Below are 19,745 nucleotides of genomic sequence, written 5' to 3' on the forward strand. Positions count from 1 at the left end.
AGAATAGGTAAATCTATAGAGACGGCAAGTAGACTCGTGGTTGCCAGGGGCTCAGGGGAGGGGAAAATGGGGAGCTACTGCTTAGTGTAGGGTTTTCTTTTGGGATGATAAAATGTTTAGTTCTATCTAGTTCAATCTAGTTTAGTCCTTCACAAAGTTACAGAAAACTAGATAGAGCTGGTGGCTGCACAACGCTGTAAATATACTAAATGCCACTGAATTACACAGCTTAGAACAGTTATGTGAATTTTATCTCAATAAAACCAAACACTTTACCGAGACATTTCAACGGGGAACAGACATTCTTTTCAACAAATGGTGCTGGAACAACTAGATATTAACATATCCACATAGGGAAGAATGAAGCCGAACCCCGTCCTTACATCTTCCACTACCCTTAACTCAAACTGGATCGAAGACTTAAATGTAAGTTCTGAAACTACAAAACTCTCAGAATCTAGTAGGAGTAAATCTTCATGATTGTGGGTTAGGCAATAAAATGCGTAAGCAGCAGCAGCAAAAAAAAAACAGATAAACTGGACTTCATCAAAATTAAAACCTGTGCTCCAAAGGTACTACACTACCAAGAAAGTAAAGAGACAGCCCACAGGAGTAAATATTTGCAAATCATATATCTGATAAGGGACTTGTATCCTGAATATAGAATAAGCTCTTACAACTCAACAATAAAAGGACAGCCTAATTAAAAATGGGCAAAAGATTTAAACAGATTTAAACTCTAAAGAAGGTAAACAAGTGGCGGATAAGCAAACGCAAAGATGCTCAACATCACTAGCCATTAGGAAAACGAAAGTTAAAACGAGATACCACTTCACATCCACTAAGATGGTTATAACCAAAGAGACTGTTACAAGCAAGTTTTGGCAAGGATGTCGAGGACTTGGAACCCTCAGGGGATTATAAAATGGTGAAGTCACTTTGGAAAATAGTTTGGCAGTTTCTCAAAAGGTTAAATATGGAGTTCTGGGCCAGTAGTTCCACTCGCGAGAAATGAAAACATAAACCCACACAAAAACTTGGCGACAAATGTTCATAGCAGCATTAGTCACAGGAGCCAGAAAGCGGAAACAACTCAAATGCCTACCAGCTCATGAATGAGTAAATAAAATGGGATTTATTCACATAATGTAATATCCTTCAACAATAAAAAGCTCACTGATATATGCCACAATGTAGATGAACCTTGAAAACATTATGCTAAGAGAAAGAAACCAGTCACAAAAACACACGTATATGATCTATTTATACGCAATGTTCAAAACAGACCAATCCATAGCGACAGAAGGAGATTAGCAATTGGCTAGAGCTGTGTGAAGCACGGGGAAGGTAAAATGGAGGGTTGACTGCCAAATGATACAGAGTTTCCATGTTGGGGGGATGAAAATGTTCTGGAATTACATAGCAGTGATTGGCTGTCCAACTTTATTCAATATACTAAAAGCAGCAAAAGAGCACAATTTAAATGGGTGAATTTTATTGCAATAAAACTGTTATTAAAAAATACCGTGACATTCTCTCTAATCAAGAAAAACTTTCCCCCTACCATCTTAGGTCTAGATGCCTTCACACTGTCATCAGAGGAACTTTAAAATTTGTCCTTCTCACCTGCATCTCTCACCTGTCCCTGTACCATTCTCTCTCTTGTACCTCACGATGCAGGTACACCAAACTTGAGATCTTCACCCAGTACATCAAATTTTCTTGTGTTTACGCACGGCACATGTTGGTCTGTTAGCCTAGATTTCCTTTCCTCTGCATGGCAAATTCCTACCTACCCTTCAAATTTCAAATCCTTTGTGAAATCTCTCCTATATGCCAAGGGAAAATAATTTCCTCTCCTATAAATAGGGGCGTTTTCGTCAACCCCGAATGACTGTACCTTTCAAGTTGTACTGTAATCATACATGACATCTGCTTCTCTATCATTTGGAGGCCGGAGCTATGCTACTATATTGAAACCGCGACACCAAGCAAAAGACTGCTTTCAGCAGACAAGCTGGTTTCAGATGAAGGAGCAGCTTTGGTCCCAAACCCTAGATAGCTCCAGGCTGCCTCGGTCCCTTCACACTACAATTAGTGATAACAAATATTCCGGGATCAAATGGGGCAGAGTATGAATGTAGTGCTTGGAAAGAATTTCCCCTCATTCTTTGACTGGCTCTAGGTCATCGCTTGAAAGAAAGGGGTAAGGTATAAAAGGGGTGGGGGGGGTAGCTGAAATGCGAGGAAGCAAGGAGGAGAATAGATCAAAAGAAAAGCTCAGAATCCCTGAAGCTGGGGGAAACCAGCAGGAAGTATTTAAGCCTTTCTAAAAAGGCTTCAGCTGCTCTCTCTCTAAAAGACAAGCAGCACGGAACCACAGAGGCAATGTACGTATTATACTGTTCAACTCGAAATTAACTAGATAATTTGAGATTTTATTTTCTCATCATTTGCATAAAATGTGGAAAAAGGCTGGGTATGGTGGCTCCTGCCTATAATCCCAGCACCCTGGGAGGCCGAGGCAGGAGGATTGCTTGAGGCCAGGAGTTCAAGACCACCCTGAGCAAGAGCGAGACCCTGGCTTTGCGAAAAATAGAAAAATTAGCCGAGTGTGGTGGCGCATGCCTGTAGTCCCAGCTGTCTGGGAGGCTGAGGCAGGAGGATCGCTTGAGCCCAAGAGTTTGAGGTTGCAGTGAGCTATGATGACACCACTGCACTCTAGCCCAGGTAACAGAGACTCTGTTTAAAAAAAAACAAAAACAGGCCGGGCGCGGTGGCTCACGCCTGTAATCCTAGCACTCTGGGAGGCCGAGGCGGGTGGATCGCTCGAGGTCAGGAGTTCGAGACCAGCCTGAGCAAGAGCGAGACCCCGTCTCTACTAAAAATAGAAAGAAATTATATGGACAACTAAAAATCTATATAGAAAAAATTAGCCGGGCATAGTGGTGCATGCCTGTAGTCCCAGCTACTCGGGAGGCTGAGGCAGTAGGATCGCTTAAGCCCAGGAGTTGGAGGTTGCTGTGAGCTAAGCTGACGCCACGGCACTCACTCTAGCCTGGGAAACAAAGTGAGACTCTGTCTCAACAAAAAAAAAAAAAAAAAAAAAAAAACAAAAACAAAAATCCACCATGGAAAAAGTGTAAGTCAAAGTCTATCTCCACCACCTACCAGTGGAGAGAATGTTACTAAATGCGTCTCATTAGTAACGTGCTTTATGACAATCCCTACTCCACAGGGCTGCTACTAATATTATGATTTAGCAGCTACAGCAGACATACATCACACAGATATCAGAAAGAGACGCAGGAAATGTTCTTCATTTCCTCTCTCCCCTCTCCCTATCCCCAAAGAATGCTACAAAGAGGGGGAAAAACAAAATAAGAAACTCCTGATCGATAAATCCATTTTTTTCCCTAAGATTTCAACCAAACTTTAACATTTAACATTGCTAACCTAATAACTTCTGATTTCCAAATCTGCTAGCTGAGTTTTCAGCACTGTTCGATAATTTTTTTAAAAAATTAGAGAACAATCCCACATAAACTAAACAGGCAAAAATCTCATGAATATAGGGAATGAATAACACAGCAATGCTTAAAAAGTAGAGCACTCCAGGCTGGGCGCGGTGGCTCACGCCTGTAATCCTAGCACTCTGGGAGGCCGAGGCGGGTGGATCGCTCGAGGTCAGGAGTTCGAGACCAGCCTGAGCAAGAGCAAGACCCCGTCTCTACTAAAAATAGAAAGACATTATACAGACAACTAAAAATCTATATAGAAAAAATTAGCCAGGCATAGTGGCGCATGCCTGTAGTCCCAGCTACTCGGGAGGCTGAGACAGGAGGATCGCTTAAGCCTAGGAGTCTGAGGTTGCTGTGAGCTAAGCTGACGCCACGGCACTCACTCTAGCCTGGGCAACAAAGTGAGACTCTGTCTCAACAAAAAAAAAAAAAAAAAAAGTAGAGCACTCCAAATCAGTCCTTTGTTAGATACTTACACCCACACCTATTTGAGCCACTTTTCTTGAAACCTCTTTATATAAAAAAAAAATTATTATAACTGGGTAGGGTTTAAAAAAATAAAACTAAAATCCCTTTTTTTTTTTTTTTTTTTGAGACAGAGTCTCACTCTGTTGCCCAGGCTAGAGTGAGTGCCATGGCGTCAGCCTAGCTCACAGCAACCTCAAACTCCTGGGCTTAAGTGATCCTCCTGCCTCAGCCTCCCGAGTAGCTGGGACTACAGGCATGCGCCACCATGCCCGGCTAATTTTTTTTTTTGTATATATATATTTTAGTTGTCCATACAATTTCTTTCTATTTTTAGTAGAGACGGGGTCTCACTCCTGCTCAGGCTGGTCTCGAACTCCTGACCTCGAGCGATCCACCCGCCTCGGCCTCCCAGAGTGCTAGGATTACAGGCGTGAGCCACCGCGCCCGGCCTAAAATCCCTTTTAAAGCTAGGTTTTCTTCCCCTCCCACTCCTCACTCAGAATGTCTCTTTAATTTGCAATCGGCAAAAATATCATTAAAAAACCATGAACAGGGAATACCTGGATTCTAGTAAACATATCAATAATATAGTCTTATTATTTTGCTACATAATGAAAAAGGCACAGGAGTAGGATAACGTGCAATAATGCTGCACTCACTACTGTCATGAGCCCTTAACTACTTTCCTCCTACTCCAGCAGTTTGTCTCTCACTAGAGATAGAGACACCTTCCTTTTCGATACCTTTCTGCAGAGAGACCTCAGTTTGAATCCTCACTCTGCTACTTAGCGGTTGTGCGACCATAGGCCAATGTTACTTAACATGTTCAGGCCTCGGTGAACCCATCTGTCAAACAGAGCTGAATATTTCTGCCTTGCAGGATTATTCAGAAGAATAAACTGAGATAAGAACACAATCTCAACATGAGTAATGACAGCTAATCTTTTTGCGTGCCTACCATTTGCCAGATACTTGCTGTTCTAAGCTCTTCACAAAAGAATATCTTCAATCCTCAAAACAACTATATGTAATTGTTACTATTATTATTCCCATTTTACAGATGAGTAAATTGAGACTCAATGAGTGGAAGAAATTTAAGCTGGGCGTGGTGGCCCATGCCTGTAGTTCCAGCTACTCAGAAGGCTGAGGCGGAACAATCACTTGAGCCCAGGAGTTTGACTCCAGCCTGGGCAACACAGTGAGACCCTGTCTCTAAAAAAAAAAAAAAATTAGAATAGAATAAAATAAAATAAAATAAAAAACTTGCCTACGGTCATAAAGCTAGTAAGTGACAAACTCAGGGTTTGAATCTAGAAAAATTTAAACAAAAACCCAGAGAGACACATTAGCTCTTTTGTGCTAGGACTGGAAGACAGTAAGTGCTCAGAAATGTTAGGTATTATTAAAATCTAAATGCCTTGAGTTAAGAACTCAGGAATTTTTAATCTGTAATATATTAAATAAAAAAATTTGTTAAACAGGACAAGGTGATAGGAGGGAAGCCAGGAATGCTAAATCTTTCTGATCTTCCAATTTTTTTCTACCTAAGCAAATGGAATTTTCAGCAATTGTACCTTATTATAAGCAGAACAAAAATGGGAACAATGACATACAAAATGACACATTTTTGAAATCTGCAATATAAGGACCATAAGATAGAAAAGTAAGGTGAAGCTAGGATATAGCTAATATATACACTATAAAAATACTTTTGGGCCTGGGAACAATGATCCCTCAGTAACAATAAGCACACGTTGCAATCAGATCTTGGTTTCTAAAATACCTTCCTCCACTAAAGGAGCCAGAACTCCTTGGAGAAATAAATGGTCCATTCCAGGGTCGCACGCAGGGCAAGTACAAGATGAGCAGGAACGTCTCACTGTAGCCTTAAAGTACTTAAAACAAGTACTCAAGTACTTAAAATGGGACCATTTTAAAAAGACATCAGAGCTGGGGTGAAGTAGTGGTCCCTGGCCAAATCCAGGACAAGTTGATATCAAAATAACTAATGACAGTAATGGATTATAACTCACGGAATAAAATAAAAATCTGCGAGTCAGTATGAACCTAAAGAAATCAATAATAAAGAAGGAAAAAGTTCTTTACAATAAACCCAACTCATCAATATAGAAGGAATGTCTAAGTTTGAAAGTCATCACAGAATACCAAAACTAATTGGTGACAGTCTAACAAAGAAAAGGACATTTACACAGTCTCAAAGAATCTCCCCACAAATTACTTCTTAATTTCAAGGGGGAAAAGGAGCAACTTTATAATACAGAAACATGGCGGATACTACCTTAATCAAGCGATCAAAGTTAACCTCATCAGTATGAGATCAAGGTGACATCATGTGTCTCAGGATGAACTGAGAACACAACATCACTGTAGTGGTAATTGCGCCCCCCCCCCAAAAAAAAAAAATCGCATGATCTTAATCTAATCATGTGGAAACATCAGATAAAGCCAAATTGAGGGACATTTTACAAAAAAACTGACCTATGCTCTTTGAAAATGTCAAGGTCAAAAAAAGAGGAAGGCAGGCTAAGGAACTGTTGCAGATTGAAGGGGTTGAAATAGCCATGAAAACTAAACTCAATGCACGATCCCCTGTTGGATCCTGGACCATGAAAACAGCGATAAAAGATCTAATTGAGACAACTGTTGAGATTTGACTTTGGACTGTGTATCAGACGTTATTGCATCAATGTTCAATTTCCTGATGATTGTACTGTGGTTATGAAAGACACTGTCCTTATAATTAGGAAATATATACTTAAGTATTTAGGGGTAAACTTCATGGTGTTACTTTCAAACACTGTAGGAAAAAAACATATAGACAGAATTATAAAGCAAATGGGGCAAAAATGGTTTATCTGGGTAAACTGTATATGGGAATTTCTTTTACACTCCTTACAACTTTTCTGTAAGTTTGAAGTTATGTTAAAATAAAAAAATTATAAAAAATTTCAGAAAGGTAGATGGGTATGTACATATTTAGAGTTAGAAAAATTACTTCCCCCCAGCCCCCTCTATTTTTACCCCCTCAAATCGTGTAAAATTATTTAAATATGCAGAAAAAATAGAAATTTTTGGTTGAAAAATTGTTTACAGAACAAATGCTCCCATTCGATTAAAAATACCAAAAGGAGAATCATGGTCATGTATAGTAAATTTGAAAGATCATCACTTACTGGTTCAGTCTTAAACTATAGGTTGAAACATCCCTAATCTGAAATCTGAAAGACTTCCGGTCCCAAGCATTTCAGATAAGGGATACTCAAACTGTCTTGGAATTGATCAAGGAACCGAACTGTTTAATTTTCAGCAGGGTTCTACAAAGGCAGAAAAAGATACGAAACAGGTTGTAACATATAACTAACAAGATAGGAACTCCTACTTCATGAAGCGGGAAAATAACTCCAAGTTCTGGGTCTTCTAAAAACATGACAAGAAGGGCCAAAAGGACTTCACGGAAACGCTGTCCTATTTCTCTATCACCACTATAAAATCCACATGGCTCATTTTGATTAGATGAAAGTAGCATGCAAAGCAGAAAATAAAACATTATTCCCCAGAGGGTGCTAGAGCAAACGTCGGCCAAAAGCTTCAGCCAGGACTCATTCTTTTGCGTGTGACACGGGAGGAAACGTATTTCTGAAAGAAGTGAGCACTCCACCATCATGAGAGAGGTACTCTGTTATTTACAAAATGGTCAAGGTGTCCAAAGGAGGAAAAACAAAACACACACTTCGAGTGACCCCACCTTCTATAGCCCAAACCCAGTGAGTTCATCATGGTACATCTTCAAAGACACACTTTTTTTTAAAGGCTAAGTGAGACTGTGGAAATAAAAAGAAAACTTGAGTAGGAGAAGATCGAGAACTGGTGTAAAGCTAAAGCAGACCTGCTTCCTCATCCTCCTCCTCCTCTTCCTCATCATCGGAAGTTGATGACAAGGGAGTCGGTGCGGAGCTAGCTTGATTATTAACATAGTCACCATACTGCATGCCTGTAAAGTGGAAAAGCACAAACACAAGAGTCAAACCAACAAGAAAGATGAGGAATAAACTTTTGACATTGCATTAAAAGTGAGAAAGAACTCTTGACATTCCAAAGCACATCCCAGCATGCACATTAATATGAGCAAATTCATTACCAAAACCAGAACCGTTAGAAAATCTCTTGCAAAGCTGTTTAGTAAAAGCAGCTTTCGTATGACCTGGTTTAAGTGTGGAAAAAAGTACCATGTGTTACACTGATGTTTAGAAAACTGCAGCAAAGTTCTCTGGACATTTGGCGGAGCTCTGTACACGGTTACCTTTTTTGAACTTGGGGCCCTTGTGGTATACTCCCTTCGGCACTGTGCACTCCTGGTAGGCAGTGAGCATTTCTACCCAACTGAATTTGCACAGCACACGAAACACGTGCAGAAACTGGGCACCTTCCTCCTGCTAATGGCCCTTTGATGGTGACTCCGTTCCCATAACGGAAAAAGAATGACAGTTAAGGAAAAGAACTGTATTCAGTATAGTTCTCTGCTCACAGAAGGTACTCAAGGGAAAAAAAAACGCTCATGAACGGTGGCCCTACAATGACAGAAAAGTCAATTTTCTGAGACAGACAGTCACGTAAGCATCGTCCTAGTGCCTACATGTGAGTCCGAAGTAGGCGAATGAGGCTGGTGCTCTGGAAGATGCGCCCAACAGGCCAATTCGGGGGAAAAGGCACAATAACTGCTACTAGGAACTGTATGATACTTCCCTTAAAAAAAAAAAAACGCTGATTGGGTATTTCTATTACTTAATCTGGTAGAATCAGGACTTCAAACATTAACATCCACACAATGTCTAAGAGGGAAAATAAAAATAACCTTAATTAAAAATGAAAACACTACATAATGAAAACACTTGCGGGAAAATTTTATAGCTCTACTTTGAAAGAAAGAAAAAAGAAAACCCAGAAACAGTGGGGGTTTTCAAGAATTCTTCACACCACTGGAAGTATAATAAAGCCCTGCCCACCACGAAGGGCTCTTATGTCCTCTTTGTTTTTTTTCAGATCACCTTTTGGATTAGCAGGGACAAACAACTCATCTCCACAGTAAGAAAAAAAGCTATTAAAGAATAAAATTTGAGTTTAGATGAGAAGCAAAGGTTAAACTGCAGATAAGTGAAGCTTTAATCTTCCAACTGTGACTAAAAAAGTCAGAAAAATCTGCTAGCTTTGTTGAAATATCTTTTAATAAGTAGGTAAAATAGCAGTTACCACAAATTCATCTCAGAAAGTAAAAATCACTGTAAAATAGGTTCAGGCAATACAAAAAACAAACTTGATACCTTGAAAGACCACATTCAGAGTGGCATGTTCCTCTAACAAAAGCCTAATAAAAATGAAAATTTGACTAATATTAGACCTTGAGTTAAATAAACTAGAAGTTTATGACAAAATAGGTTAACAGGAAAAAGGTTTTATAGAAAAGAAATTCTTCAATTTAAGAACTTGTTTAAAAATGGAGTACTTTCTCAAAACACAGTTAGCGCTGCACTTTAAAAAGCACACATATATGTAGGTACATAATAGGAAGAAACAGAAAATTCCATTTATTGTGCTGAGCTAAGCAAGGCCAATGAGTAGGAGAAAAATCAGAAGAAAATCCATTTCTTTCATGACTGAATATGCAGGCTGTTGACTCTGACTAATCAAAGGAGCCAAAGTACAGGGCATGTTTATATGTGTTATAAAATAGATATTTTCTTCTCTTTCTCCACAATTACTGAATGAGACCAGATTGATTTCATTTATTATTAGAAAAATAGCCAATGCTTAATTGGAAGCAAAAGATGGCTATATAATGATAAAAAATTTATAAAGCAACTAATTAATGCATAAGAACAAAGCTATGAATAAGACAGACTAGAGTAATATTATTTATTGTGGTTGTCAATGAACCATATTAATAGAATGTCATACAACACACCTAAATTTTCCTTTCTTGAAAAAAGGTACAATTTGCTTTGTGAAGAGGTTTTTTTTTTTTTAATTGTGTATTCATTTTGGAAATATTGGCTTTTTCTTTTCTTTTCTTTTTTTTGAGAAGAGTCTCGCTCTGTTGCCTGGGCTAGAGTGCTAAGGCGTCAGCCTAGTCACAGCAACCTCAGACTCCTGGGCTCAAGCGATCCTCCTGCCTCAGCCTCCCGAGTAGCTGGGACTACAGGCATGCGCCACCATGCCCGGCTAATTTTTTTCTCTATATATTTTTAGCTGTCCAGATCATTTCTTTCTATTTTTAGCAGAGACGGGGGGGTCTCGCTCTTGCTCAGGCTGGTCTCGAACTCCTGACCTCGAGCGATCCTCCGTCTCGGCCTCCCAGAGTGCTAGGATTACAGGCATGAGGCACCATGCCCACCCTGTCCTATTTGTTTTGAAAAGTGCTGGAGATTGAAGTGTCAATATTTAACCCCTTCTCCAGCTAAGACTCTTAATATGCTCAGAATTTAGCCTACAATTGCTTTTCAAGTAAACTCCTGTTAAATGCTTGGGAATATTGATTGGAGAAGAATGTGACATTTTAGTTAATCCACAGAGGAATGGCAGGAGCTTCAGGATAATAATTATTCCACATTTAAGTGCCCTACTCTAGGTGTTAGGTGTAGCACACACCGACTACAGCAAGTGGGGAGTGACAGCCGGAGAGGGGTGGACAGCCGTGTCATCCCTTCTGGGACAGGTGAATGGTTACGAGCACTTCCGGAAGCGCCTCTATGCAGACCCTCGTTAAGAGCCAGAATCTCCGTATGAGATACGTACATCAAATATACGAAGTGGTGGAACAGGACATCCTCTCCCCGAGCTCAGCCGGAACCCCCTGGAGAAAAGTGCATGGAGTGCCAACTACCTACGGCCACCACCTCTGCCACCAAACGGAGAGGGAATGTTAGGTCCTAATTTACTCTATCTTAACCGGCACCTCCAAGGTCAGAATCTAGCAAACTAGGAGGAAAGAAACACTTTACAAATCTACCATGATGAAGGGCCCCGATATTGGAAAAAGGACATTCAGTTTAAACTGCCTTCCATTAAAGCACCTTCAGGCCAAACTTTCCAGTTAGACCATATCCTTGGGGCTGTTTCCTGGAAGATATCTTCATAGTTCCCTAGATACAGCTATACTGGGAATAAATCAAGATAACCACAAATCCCTTGTGGAGGTTAGATATTTTTAAATTCAGGAGTATAAATTCAGGAGTTCAGACTTTTGAGCAACTATTAGCTTTCCCAAGCTGGAAACGAGGTACATACGCTAGATAATTTCTCAAGGGTCCCCACAAAAGAATCGTTTTAAGGGAATTAATTTCCAGGTATCAATTTTTCATAAGTACTCTTTCCTAAAATTTATCCATCTAAAAAAGTGCCTGTGTTCACAACAGCCTTTCTCTCACTTTGCAAAGGAAACACACAAACTTCACTCATCCTAAATCTCACTAGGACGCACTGCTCTAATGCGTACAAATCTCACCGGTGTTCATGGGAAAGTTTCCTCCTTCCTCAAAGGATTAATCAAGGTACCCTAAATCTACAGACTTTCATCTGCTTTGACAGACGTGTTTCAGTTAAGGATAAAATGTGCTATTAATAGAAACAGGATTGGTTCTCAGTGACAGATTCTTAGTTCAGAAAGATGGAAAGTAGGATGGTAGGAGTAATGACAAATTTATTTAATTAAATAACTCTGCCTTTCGGCAGACTCCAACCACTACTGTTAAAGAACCCACTGCTTTTTGAAAGAGTCTTGTGAGAATGAAGGAAAAACAATAGGAAATACTGGACAGAGAAACACTGGACAGAGAATGTCTTCAAGCACGACATTGTGCATGAAGAAGAGGACTGTGGATTCAATTCCACATTCTGTCACTTATGCTGGTGTGTCCTTGGGCAAGTTATTAACTCTGTTCTTCACCTTACGTCATCTATAATGGGGCGTTACTTCAAATGGTTGTCGTGAGGATTAAATAAATGAGTTTAATGTATCTCAAATGAATGGTGCTTGACGTATTAATACATTAAACGCTAAATAAGTATTAGCTATTATCACTAAACTATAAAAACATGTTTTGTGTATATTTAATTAAAAACAATTATTCAGCTGTTCTTAGTACCCATCCGCAGAGGAAGTCATTAGTACAAAAGAACCCTCCACCAACCTGACTAGTACACTCGGTCATGCTAATGTTTGCAAAAACAAATAGAATAAATTTTTCAAGATACACTGGATAAAACTGACTGATAAAAATTCTATATGTACAGAGCTTTTAAAGTATGGGAAGTAAATAAAAAAAGAAATAAATAAAAAAAAAAAGAAAAAAGAAATAAATAAATAAAAAGAAATAAAAAAAATTCTATATGATTGCTTTCAGAGTCAATGTGAGATGTACAGTACACTAAAGCATTTTACAATCTATTTTATCATAAAATACTTATAGTCAATGCTTATTTTATTATATCTTATAAAATATTTTTACTTTCTACATCCTTTTAACAATAAAATATTTACCAGTAAGTGAACCTATTAGTACTTACTAGTATATGCTCTGACATATTTTGAGGACTATTTTTGCCAATCAGGTTATGTGGCAATATCATCCATGAAATAAATGACCTATGTCACAGCTTGATGTTTTTGATAAAAACACATTTAAACGGTATGGTAAGGTATCATACTGACAATGGTATAAAGAAATTCACAATAATTTGAATAACTGCTGATACAGTAATACAAGCACTGGGTTTGAAGGCAGAAGGTCTACACTGGGTCTTGGCAACCCCTCGGAGAGAGTCTGTAGGTCTTTAGATAAGACACCTAACCTCTCTCAACTTCAATTTCTTCATTTATAAAAGAAAGGTGAGATATGTTATGCCTGTACCATATGATGAGCAAGTGAGATAAAGTTAAAGGTATTTGCAAATTGTAAACTGCTACGTGAAAGTGATATTAATGTTAGCAACTATCTACAACCTGGAAAATAAAATCTAACAACAATTATTTCTGACATGTAACTCAGAAGGTTAAAAAGATCCAAAACAAAACAAAGCAAAACAGAACAATATTGCTTTAACAGAAGTCTTCCAATGCCATTCTAATCTACTTCACGTGAACAAGGTTTCTCGTCAATCATATGTATGAAAATGGAAACTAGGAATGAAATTGATCCAAACCCTATCATATTCTAACAATGAATCATACGCAACCCCAGATACAAAGCTATGGGGGCAGGAGAGAGAGCCCATTCATTTCACTGAAAGACGTAGTTCTAATTAAAAATGTACTTCTTATATAAATAATATCAAAATTCATGACATTAATGCTGTTTTGACCAACTTTATACTAATAATAAAAATTGTAAAGATAGCTTAATCCAAAAGAAAAAATGGTAACATTTAGAGATTTATGGTCATAAAAAATAAAACACAGTTTAAAATTTCAATATTCTTGTGGCAGAAAAGCACAGAATGATAGAAGAGTTTCTAGCTTAAGAATATATTACATTATTACATTCAGGGGAGGAGATATGACTTCAAAGAGAAAAACAAAACATGTAAACTTTCCAAATGGTAAAGGACTTATGTGGGTATTTTGTAAAAAGATGATAGTAGATATCATTCCAGGAAATACATCTAAAAGAATAATGTAACAACTTTGTTTTAAAAGTCAACATACGTTAAAAATGACATTAACTACAACTATTAATATTTAAATTTTTGATGAAAAATTGTAGGTGTCAATCTGAAAAAAAAAAGTTCAAGTAGTTATGTAGTTTTTTCCAAAAATTTTTAGGGGATACTAATAATAAAAATAAAAATTTGAAGTCTCCCCTCTAAAAACCAGTAAAAAAAAATGCTTACTCAGGAGAGCAACTAAGCAAGGGGATCTTTGCAGCTGGGAGGGGAAAGGCTAACCTCTTTTAAGTCTTACCAGGCCCACAGCGCATCTGTGCATATGGCCCACGGTCCAACCACAAGAGACTCCAGTCATGCAGACTACAATTTGCACAAACATATATGGTAGCCCCGACTCAAAACAATTAGGTCGTTTACCTTAGATCTATCAAAGACACAGAGGCCACTAAAAGACCAACCTCTTAAGAAAAACGAACAATAAAAACTACAAATGTCTCCAGTATTATCTTTTCTGTTGCTTAAACAAGGAGCTTATCTTTGGTAAATCAAGAGCTTGTCAACGCCCAACAACAACAAAAAATTCAGCCTTATTTTTTTTTTTTTTTTTTTTGAGACAGAGTCTCACTCTGTTGCCCAGGCTAGAGTGAGTGCCGTGGCGTCAGCCTAGCTCACAGCAACCTCAAACTCCTGAGCTCAAGGGATCCTCCTGTCTCAGCCTCCCAAGTGGCTGGGACTACAGGCATGCACCACCATGCCCGGCTAATTTTTTCTATATATATTTTTAGCTGTCCATATAATTTCTTTCTATTTTTAGTAGAGACGGGGTCTCGCTCTTGCTCAGGCTGGTCTCGAACTCCTGAGCTCAAACGATCCGCCCACCTCGGCCTCCCAGAGTGCTAGGATTACAGGCGTGAGCCACCTTGCCCGGCCAAATTCAGCCTTATTTTAAAGAAAGAACAGAAGACCGAGAGACCCAAGTTAAAAATCTTTTGCTCCTTTATTTATTACAACTTGTAGTCTCAGGCAAGTTTACTTAACCTCAAAATCTCACTCTTCTCATCCGTAAAACAGGGATAATATCTATGTCATAGGATTAATATGGGAACTAATGAGATAATAAATATAAAATATCTGGTACATTTTATGTGTTCAATAAATGGCAACGTCTTCTTTTTTCAAAATCTATTTAAAAAAAAAGAAAAAATTATGGTTGTTTAGCAGGAAAGTGGTTCACAAAATAATGCTTATAGCAAGATGGTAGGATGGTATTTAAAGTAAGATACTCAAAAGAAAATACGGTAGAAAGAAAAACAGCAGGAACAGTGCAAAGGATCAAAAACAGCAAGGTATTTAAGAAATGGGAGGCAGCCATCAATGTAGAAGACATAAAAAGACACCATTCACTTGGTTAGGGTGTTGGCCTACCCTTCAGATTTTTCTGTTTATGACCACCAAAACTTTCCTACGAGCCCTTCATTTTGAAGGCAAATGCTTATAAGAACTAGATTCTATTCCCAGTATACCCACTGGCTTGCTGGGAAACAATGCACACTCTTTGGTGCTGCAGTTTGTATTCCTATAAAGCCAAATAAGAAAATTTATAATGTATAATCTGATCAATGTACAGAAAGACCTCTGTTGACCACGTAAACACTCAACATATATAAGCAGTGAGATCAGCCTAAGAATTTATGATGTTTTTTCCTTTTCTGAGTTTTAGAACATAAGAGAGAAAATTCTTCATACCCAAAATTAGAAGCTGTCATTACATAGTATATAGTCTCTAAAATATTACAATGATTGCTCTGGAAAGACAAACTATAGATTCCTGAAAACAGTTCAGCCATCTCTGATCACATGAAAAATACAGCATATTAACCCGAAACATCAATACTTAGGAATTTCAGCCAGACAGAAAGTAAACAAGAATACTGCCAAAAGAAAAGACAATGTGGAGAAACAGTCAAAATAACACATTTTATTACCTGTCACTTCCTTAACACATAGAGAATATTAAACAAACACATAAATCAGTCCGTCAATGATGTAAGAGTGTAAGTTACAATTTCATTTTCACCCCTTTCATTCCTTAAATTGTTCCAAAGGTTACTTTCTATTATCAATAATGACAAGCACTGAAATCATCAAATAGGACATGGAGAGTCACTAAATAAGGAAATCCTGGTTGCTTTACCCTAAAAGAAACGAAAATAACCTTTTTGAAAATAGGAACTAAATGTCCCACGACAGAGGAATGGATTAGTAAACCATAACGCATCAACACGATGGATTATTAGCCATGAAAATAGCTATGAAGACTACAGATAGATGAAGAACTGTGTATATAATCTGATAAATATCAAAGCAAAATACAAAATGGTATATAAATTATGATTGCAATAACGTCAAGTATACAATCGAACACTGGAAGTTCATACATAGGAAAGACAATAGTTGTGTCTGGATTGGGATTATAAATGACGCTTTTTCATATTTGCTATGGATTACAATTACGCAGTTTGACTTTTTATAATCAGCTCTTTGAATAAGTGTGTTACGTGTGAGTACATACATAAAAAATAATAAATTTCTCAAATACCTTTCTGTTGTGACAGCTCTGACGGCTGTGTCCCGGAGGCCACAGGCTCGACAGGGTGGCTTGCCGGGGGAGGCATTCTTGCTGAGGAGGCTGCAGATAAAACCGTGGGTGCTCCCGGGCTGGACTTGAGAGGCAGAACATTTTGTATAACAGGACAGGATAAAGAGTCTGCAACTGAAGACAAGAGACTATTTCATCCACAGCAACAAACTTGAAATTCGTTAAGATAAACTTACTAAACAAAATTATTTGAAATTCTTACAGAAACTTCAATCATATCACATTTGTCTAATATATCTAGGAAAGAAGGTGGTCCAAAGAAATGATTTTCAAAAATAAGCACCACATGTACTCACCATCAAATTGGTTTCACTGATCATCACCTAAGAGCACATTTAGGAATAACATTGATCAGGTGTCGGGCAGATGTGGGGGGGAGGGGATGGGGGTATACATACATGATGAGCGTGATGTACACTGTCTGGGGGATGGACACGTTTGAAGCTCTGACTCAGGGGGGTAGGGGGGGCAAGGGCAATATACATATCCTAAACTTTTGTACCCCCACAATATGCTGAAAAAATAAAAAAAAAAAAAAAAGAAATGATTTTCAAAAAAACTAAAAAATTTCTCATCAAATGCTCTAATAAATTTTAATGGCAATTTTCACAAAACATGCACAAGCTTCCTTACCTTCTTCAACAAAATGAACTCAAACAGCTTTCCTGTACTAATGATCTGTTAATACTAATTATTGTACTATGCAACGGTGTCTCAGGTAAGAAGATGAATGGAGGTTATTTGATGCTGAAATAATGTGTTCTGAATTCCATAAATGCCTCTTGTATCAGCTCAGATCTCATTGTGCATTATAAACGGCCATTTCTCATTGGCTGTTTCTAACCAATGTCTTATTTTGCATGTAATTAAGTAATGGCCTGACCATAACACTAGGCTGGCCTTCTGGAATAAAGTACAAGGGGGTCAATGTCATGGCTCAAATTACCAAATGTCTCTTTGGGGACAGAACTGTCCCTGGTTGAGAAAAACTGGTACTTCTTGATTCAAGAGTAAATCTTTTGTCTTTTTTTGATAATTAAGGTAGTTCCTTAGTTCTCAGTAGCTCCTTAGTTCCCTGTTACTTAGAACTCACTTCTTCATGAGCCTCTCAAAAGAATACTGCTCTATTAATACAATACTATAAAGGAAACCCTATTTTAAGTAATTGTTCCTAAAATTTTTTTAGGACCTAGGAGAGATTAAATAAATTCTTAGTTAATAGTACCACCACCACCCACTCAAGTTGTTCAAGCTAGAAATTTCAAGTCATCTTTGATTCTTCCTTTTCCTTCATAAACTATACCACCCAATCCTTGAAGTCCCCTCTATTCTGTCTTCTGTATAAATGAATCCCAGACCAGATCACCATTCCTCACCTAGATAATTGTAGGAATCCCTTTCTAGCTGGTCTTCCTGCTCTACGTTCCTCCTCCTCCAGTGGTCTATTAATACCATTCTGTTCGCACAAGTTCTAAAACATAAATCTGATGGCGCCACCATCTTGCTTGTAAACCTCTGATGGCTGCTGATTACACACACGGGACCAGACACGTGTTTTTACTTCATTAATCCCCTCGCCTGTCCAATGCCACAACCGAAGCTGGACACACTGGAAAGGGGACGACTGACAAAGATCAGTGCTGAAGGAAGCGAACACAAAGATGGACATCTCGTTTTCTGAGCGTGAAGGAGGAATAAATGCAGGAAATCTTACAAGTGGTGGGCACAAAGTTGAAAAAAGATGCTAAGGTTCAAGAATATCTTTAGAAAAACTGAAGGAGGAGTGTGAGGGAGCAAAATTACGTTATTCTCATCTCACAATTCTGCAATCGCACAAGTTTCCAAAGCTGAAAATAATCTCTTGTACTGTGCTGCGTGCACCAATCATGAGCATTTTATTCTAACTCATATTTCTTTGTCCAGATAATCATCTTCTGTAGGGTATTTACTTTGCTTTTCCTCAGGTGTATCACCACCCAGAGATGACAGAAAGAATATTAACTTATCAGTGGCTATATTTTAGTGTCTTGTGTGTAGTGGACTTTTATAGGATTATTTAAATGCTTATTATTTTTATACAAGTAGCATTTTAAATGCTGCTTCTATAAAACTGTGCGCCGTAAAACAGCATTAATCAGACACTACTATTTTATGAGATGCCATCAAGACGTGATTCTTATTAAGTAAGAAATGTTGAAAAATAATTAATTTTAATCAAAATAATTTTTCTGGCCAAATTCTACATCTTGGCAACAAGACATTTTGCCAGTTTTCTGAATTGTGTGCTTCTCAAAACAAAGTGAAACTAAAAATAAATTAAGAAAATGACTTTAAATGAATCTACAGAGTTTTGGTGCTCACCTTGCGTCAAAAATGGGTATCTTTACACCCCCGAGTCACACTCAAGACTATTTCATCTCAAACTAAAAAAGAGCTTCTATACTTGCCGAAGTTAAAAACTAATACAGCACCCAAAACATACATACTTGGACTTTTTAATAAAATCATGTGACGTTCTAGTGCTGAATTATAATATACTAACATGCTTTTCTAAAATAAAGAAGCAAATGAGATGATATTTAAAGGTCCTTTTTATTCCATGTTTTCAATGTGAACTCATCAACTGCCTAAAAAATAACAACGTGTGTTCATCACCATATTTTTGAGATTTGCTTAACTCAGGTTTATACTTTTGGATTTCCAACCCTACAAATTGCTTGAGGACCTTTAGTATATCTGAAAATGAACCCAGTATAATCAAGTAATAAAAAAAGGCAATCACTTTGTCAATTATTCAAAGGCTGAACTTCACACAAAACTATTCTTAATGCCTAAGGTTCTCATTTTAATATGACAATATAATTTAAGAATGTCCAAAGGAATTAAGTTGCCGGTTTTTCTAGAACATTCAACTCAATATTCCCAAACCTTGTACCTAGGCCCCAAAGGCACCACAGCAACTCACAGGGCTCCAAGGGATGTTTTGAATTTTCAGGAAAAACACAGCAATATGTGTCACATACCTTATGAACTATCACTACTACTAAGTTATGCGGGGCACTGTGAAAAAATATTGAGACATATCAACTGAGAAAGTTTCGGAACCTCTGCAATATTCAATCTTAAAATAGGTTTTAAAAGTAACCTCTAATTCTTTTGAAATAGTGAAGAGCAAGTCTCATATTAACCTGAGATATATTTGTCAACTTCTGAACCACAATTAAAAAGTAATTTACCAATCTAAAAGAGGAAGAAAAACCCCACTTAACACAAATGAACTTCTAAAATTATATTATGATGTTCACAGTACAGTACTAAGATTAAAAGAATGAAAATATATAGGCCGGGCGCGGTGGCTCACGCCTGTAATCCTAGCACTCTGGGAGGCCGAGGTGGGCGGATCGTTTGAGCTCAGGAGT

General features: G+C 37.9%; 1 protein-coding gene across 4 annotated transcripts in view; it reads right to left on the reverse strand.

Annotated features, from left to right (window-relative positions):
* The window catches only part of SEC24B (SEC24 homolog B, COPII coat complex component), a 64,536-nt gene that overhangs the window by 31,226 nt on the left and 13,565 nt on the right, over positions 1 to 19,745 (reverse strand). For 3 of the 4 annotated variants that reach the window (XM_069459076.1, XM_069459075.1, XM_069459077.1), the window contains one exon: positions 16,267 to 16,440. In XM_069459076.1, the coding sequence (XP_069315177.1) occupies positions 16,267 to 16,440 (174 nt within the window). Of the gene's footprint in view, positions 1 to 7,896; positions 8,002 to 16,266; positions 16,441 to 19,745 lie in introns of all 4 variants that reach the window. The other variant, XM_069459074.1, reaches the window with a different exon arrangement.

The sequence above is a fragment of the Eulemur rufifrons genome, chromosome 26 (assembly GCF_041146395.1).
Source record: "Eulemur rufifrons isolate Redbay chromosome 26, OSU_ERuf_1, whole genome shotgun sequence".
Classification (NCBI taxonomy): Eukaryota; Metazoa; Chordata; class Mammalia; order Primates; family Lemuridae; genus Eulemur; species Eulemur rufifrons.